Below are 6,066 nucleotides of genomic sequence, written 5' to 3' on the forward strand. Positions count from 1 at the left end.
GGACTATAAGGTTACTTTTTACGTTTTTATTCTAGACGACTTAGAAGAAACTCCTTATATTCATTTTACCTCGTATAGGGTATATAGTTATACACCACCCCCCCCAAATAAGCCGCCTCTAGAGATACTAAATAAGGTAATTAAGTTGGTTTATTAAATGTATAATCCAGATCTTACCCTTAGTAAATATGTTTTAAACTAATTACAAATAAATACCTAACGTCTTTATAGGAAAGTTTCTTCGAAGTCCTGCCTTTAAACAGTTTTACATAGAGTATAGGAAGGCCTCTTTAGTATAAATTTACGTAAGCTTTGCTACCATAGATCGTATTACTAGATTAATTTAAAAAGAGAAGCTTACTCTATATCTAAAAGGAAAAGGACTAGTAGGGGTAGTATATAAGTTTGATTAAAAGCATTAAAATCCTAAAATAGTATATAAACATATTATAAACGCGTTCTAATAGGCTTGCTAATATATTATAGGCTTATATCTAATAGATCTATAATAATTAAAATGGAGTTATAATAATCTGCTTTCTATAAGAGTAAGCTAAGATCTTCTTAGCCTAAACTATATTTAAAGTTAATATATCTTTTAAACGTATTATTAAAAAAAATATAAACGAGATTATATTCGCTGTTTAGCTTAAAGAGTATAGCAAAAGTATTATTATATAATATAAACCCGTTTAGAACGCAATACTAATATATTTTAATAGTTTTTATACTTATACGTATTATTACTAATACGGAAATAAGGTGTACTTACTAGTTATACTTTAAGCGAGTCTTTTAATTACTTTCTAAATATCTTTAAAAGCAGATTCGTTGGAAACATATTTATGGTAATAAGGGAGGCTTTAAAGCTATTATATCTAATATAAATAGCAAGTAAATGGCTAGTAGAATACCTAAAACGCAATTAGAACGCCTTCCTAACGTGTTATAAAAGGGTTTAGGCGGTATCTACAGCATATTAATCCTCAGAGGCGCAATTGGACGTGGCATCTTAGGAAAACACTAGTTTTCTACCAAGTATACTTCCTGCGAAGTATCTTAAGAGCCGCGGGTAACTATAAAACGGCCTACTCTATATATAAACGGATAAAAGCTCTTCTTATATATAGGAGCCAGTTAGAATATAAAGAACTCTATAATTTACTAATTGGTAAGCTATTCTAAACCCATTTATAATGTGTTTAGAAGGTATTAATAGTATAGCACACAAATCTTAATTAGTTGCTAATTAGGTAAGATATAAGAGACACCTAGTTATTACCTTAGGGTTAAATAAGCACTGCTCTCTAATTAATTATAAGCTATTTAATAGATTAAGACACTATATAAATATAGTAAAACAAATAGTAAATAAATCATATGTATTTGGTATACGTTAGTTTCTTCTTCCTACCGTTATAAGATATTAATATGTTCCTAACCCGTTTATAATATACTTATATTATATTTAGCGTATAAAAACTAGATTAACGGGACGTTAATTAGTATTTTACTTAGAGCCAATTTAGAATATAATATATATAAAGAAATATATTAATATTGGCCCAGTATATAAACTATATAGGTAAAGAGAGTATATATTTATTATAAACCTCTTCTAAACCAGTTCCTAACACGTTTAGAATAAAAACGTTAATAACTTTAAGAGAAATTAAAGCAGGCCGCTGCTAATAATAGTAGGGATAATATTTTATTTTATGCATTATTATTAGGTATAGTAAGGTCACGATCTAGTTCTGCTTAACGTTTAAGGGGGCCAAGATCTAGATCTATATCGCGTTTTAGGTTATCCTCTATAGTATCTAAGGAATTATAAGGCATATTTATATTTTAATATATATATAACCGGTTACTAATATATTCTAGGCGTATTAGCACCAGTCTCTCGCAGTTACTAAAGTATTAGGCCTTAAGCAATAACTAGGATATTTAGGAAAGACGTTAAAGGCTTAAACTTCGTAAAATAGAGATTAAATTAGAGGTAAAGGAGCTAAAGAATATAGAAAAAAGAATTTAACTAGAGGTAATAATAATAATAATAAATTCAATTTACCGCCCGTCCCGGTCCCCCTAGTGGGTCCATATAGGCTAATACCTTCTATAGGAAAAACTCTATTTTAGAGAAAACCCGATCGCGGGCCGCGCTGGAGAGACGACAGCGTTCCGATATCGGGACGCTAGCGACTCGCCTTCTACCTGGCTCAGAGTCTGTATATTAAGCTAACTAACCGCGCTTCGCGGACGATCTTATACTGCCCCTTCTTCCCTTATCCTTTTGCCTATATTCTTTTACTAGTTCTCTAAGCTTTAAAAGGGCTAGTATCCCCTTGTATCCTCTACGTCTATTACCTTTATAGCCTAGAACTAGGCTAACGCACCTAACTATACTAGCCACTTTACAGCCGCTTAGGCACTTCTTTTATTACTTAAGACGTCTTAAAGGCGTTTAGAGGCACATTATGCTATAAGGTCCACCCTTTAGTATTATAGATATTAGAATAATATATAGTATACTATCTGCCTTATTTACCTATATATATACTGCCCCTGAGGATTCCAGCTCCTATACGAACTAAAAGCAGCCACACACATATGCTTTATAATTAGTAAGACTATTAGCCTATCCTTATGGTTATAGCAGGCAGTCAATCTAGATATTACAGTTATAACAATCTAGATATATAGAGGACCGGTATAAATTATTAATGTATATAACCCTAGGGTCGAAGGGGTCCTATAAACAGAGAACATTATATTAGTAATAAGCTTACTTAAAACCAAAGGCACAGAGTCTATCCTATTAGGAGATATAAACCTCCACCACCCGCGGTGGGGGGGTATCTACGTCGCTACTAAACAATAGGTAGAGTGCCTACTAAAAGCTATAGACACCTAGGGCCTTAAGCTGGCCACCCCCCCTAGAGCAATTATATGGCAATGAGGATCCGCCAGAAGTACAATTAACCTTATATTTATGGACGAAGGCCTATACTAGAGACTCGAAAGGTGCAACCCCGAAGAAGAATGGGTACTTACTTTAGACTATATCCCCATCTAGATACAGCTAAATTTAGACATTAAGGCGTAACTAAATAGCAAAAGATACGCAATAAGGATGCTTAAGGTAGACAGCTTCCTTAATATAGTTAAACAACAACTTTAAGACTTAAAAGAAATCCACCCGATACCAAACGAGCGAGGCTTATTAGCTACCCCTAAGGAAATTGACCGAAGACTAGAAAGGATCTAGGCAGCGATTAAAAATAGGTTAAAAGAGTACTGCCTAGTCTTAAGACCGGGCCCCTATGCGCGATACGCATAGTCCGCACAATACGCGGTTTTTATAGCTAGCCAATAACAAGCAAGAAGGAAATACTTAAGTAGCTATAACCCTAAAGATAAGAGACGATATAAAGATATAAGAAACTAGTTAAAGAATACCCTAAAAAAAGAAGTAAGGAACAACTGGAGACGATTTATAAATAAGCATACTTTTAACCTAAGCCTCCCCTATAGTAAGGGCCTGTGGGCTATAGCGAAATAGGTAAAGAAAAAGGTAGGGCGACTAGTAAAAGACTTATACCTATTACCCCTATAAAGAGCAGGGGAATTATAGGCCACTAATAATAACGATAAGAAGGTAAAGATCCTTATAGAAAGGTTCTTCCCCTAACCGGCTTTAGTAGACCTTAGTAATATTATAAGTAAAACACTAGTAACTCGCCTATAGGTCGACAGCGATATAATAATAGAGGAAATGGCCAGAACTATTAGCCGCCTTTTAAATAACACAGTATTAGAACTAGATAGGATTTTAAATAAGGCCCTAAAGACCTATGGACTACTTATAGCACCCTAGCTTATAGATGTAGCTAAAGTATGCTTTACTATAGGCTACTACCCATGACTTAGAAGATCTATAACGACGGTTGTTCTATAAAAAAAAGGTAAAGCAGATTACTTAATCTTAGGAAGCTACCGCCCTATTGCCTTAGAAAACACCCTTAGCAAGATCTTAGAAAAGGTAATAGCGGACTATATAGTAGACACGGCTAAGGAATACACCCTATTACTATAGAGCTAAATAGGGGTAAGAAAGAACCGCTTAACACTATTAGTACTTACGCTACTTGCTGCCACTATTAAATCTATATATGTCACGGAACCCCACCGCAGGGGCCTCCATAGGAGAGCCCCGTGCTCTCGCGTACACCTCGCGTACAGCTTATGTCAGCTACGCGTAGGTATATCACCTCCTTACGCCCTTAACCCTTACGATCGATCGCGTAACGTCTTATAGACTCCTCGAATACATACGTCTTGTAGCCACTGCCCCGTCCCNTGACATTACGTTGCGCCTTTTTACCACNNACACCCAGCCTACGACNAATTCTACGTCTCTATAATACTATAGGCGCTGCCANAAGCAGCGTGCCTATAAGTTACCTNACTTTATACTTCTAAGGAACCTATAATAGTAAGACGATATTCCTTACTAGCCACTATATTAAACCTAAAGAATAATCTAATACCTATACTTAACCTACGACGCCAATTAATCCTAAGAGAATTCGATTTATTAGCCCTAGCCTTAACCCCTAAGGAGATAGACACCAATAATATCTTATCTTTTATTAACTATATAACTACGGACAAGCAAGCAGAAGGGCTACTATCTATTAAAATTGAAATATAAGACACTAAGACGTTTATAAAAATAGTAGCACGAGAACCTAATAAATACTACCGCCTTCTATAGAACTACTACCTAAAGCTTACACAAGCCGAGATACGTACTGCTTAAGATCGCGATATTATCCAAGACCTATAAGCTCGCGAGGCGCTCACTAATAACACGCGTTAAGAAACTAAAGACGACCTCTATATATCTAAACGCGACATCTAACAGTTAAAGAAGGCTGAGATTATACTTATTGCTATGGTTACTAAAAAAGAAGGCATAATTAAATACCTATAATCTTAGCTTAATAAATATATTTATAATAACGCTAGACACCTCTCTACTGCATATAACGCCACTTATGTCTCTACGCCCCCGGCAACTTCACCTACTTAACACTTAATAGAGGGTCAGCGCTAAGTAGCCTTACCTAACGGGAACCCCTACTAAAGCAATAATAAAAGCTATAACGACCGAACCTAAGCTGCTACCGTAGGGTCTAATATACGTTACCCTAATCCCCTAGTTTTTTAGGGAAACCGCAAAGAATACAGCCACTAGAAGATATAAATCCGCAAGAAACTAACTTAGAGCGCCTACCTTTTTCCTATAGAAGATACTAAGATTAGCTATATTATCGGGTAAATAAAAGGTACACTATTTAATAGACTCTTCGCCTAATGGGAGACTAATAGCCCCTAAAAGTGGCAATCCTACTAAGAAGTCCTTAATAATCTTAACCTAATATACCGCGACTATAACCTACTAGCCACCAACTAAGCTAAACTACGTGCCCTAAAGATAAGCCCTACCGAATTATTTAATAAGTTTTATGTTAAATTCTAGGAATACACTAAAGCCCTCGCCTAAGACAATACTAAAGACCAAAAAGATCTCCTTAAAAAAGTCACTTATTNCCTTAGTTACGCAGCCGCTAGCCATAACTATAATAATATTTATAATATGGTAGCAGCTATATAGAAGATTAAACAATAACTAAATTAGATTACTACTATAAACCCCTACCCAAAGACCTCCCTATAGAAGCCCTTTGGACCTACTAAACTACTAACGCCTACTACCCTAAGCAATACTACTGGTCCTAATATTAACCTTTCTATACCAACCTTCCCGTAGAAGCTACTAGATAGAGAACGCGAGCTACTCCAAAAGCTAAAGCGTTACTATAGATGTTATTAAGAAGGTTATTATAGCTATAGCCTAAACTACTTAATAGCTAGGTTTAGTAGCTGCCGCCTAATACCTAACCTAGTACCTTAAACACTAAATACATCGCTACGTGCCACTACCGTATAAGATAAAAACGCAGTAATAGCGGTAGAGTTAGATACGGAAACGGAAAA

General features: G+C 35.4%; 1 protein-coding gene across 1 annotated transcript; it reads left to right on the forward strand.

The window, feature by feature from the left end:
* Window positions 1–954: 954 nt before the first annotated feature.
* Window positions 955–1,185, forward strand: K441DRAFT_595127 (uncharacterized protein; the record flags this gene model as incomplete). Its single annotated transcript, XM_067644981.1, has 1 exon — window positions 955–1,185. A coding segment is annotated over one exon (231 nt), but the record flags the coding sequence as incomplete, so codon positions are not given.
* Between the last annotated feature and the right edge of the window lie 4,881 nt (window positions 1,186–6,066).

This window comes from Cenococcum geophilum (assembly GCF_001692895.1).
Source record: "Cenococcum geophilum 1.58 unplaced genomic scaffold K441scaffold_90, whole genome shotgun sequence".
NCBI classification, from domain to species: Eukaryota; Fungi; Ascomycota; class Dothideomycetes; order Gloniales; family Gloniaceae; genus Cenococcum; species Cenococcum geophilum.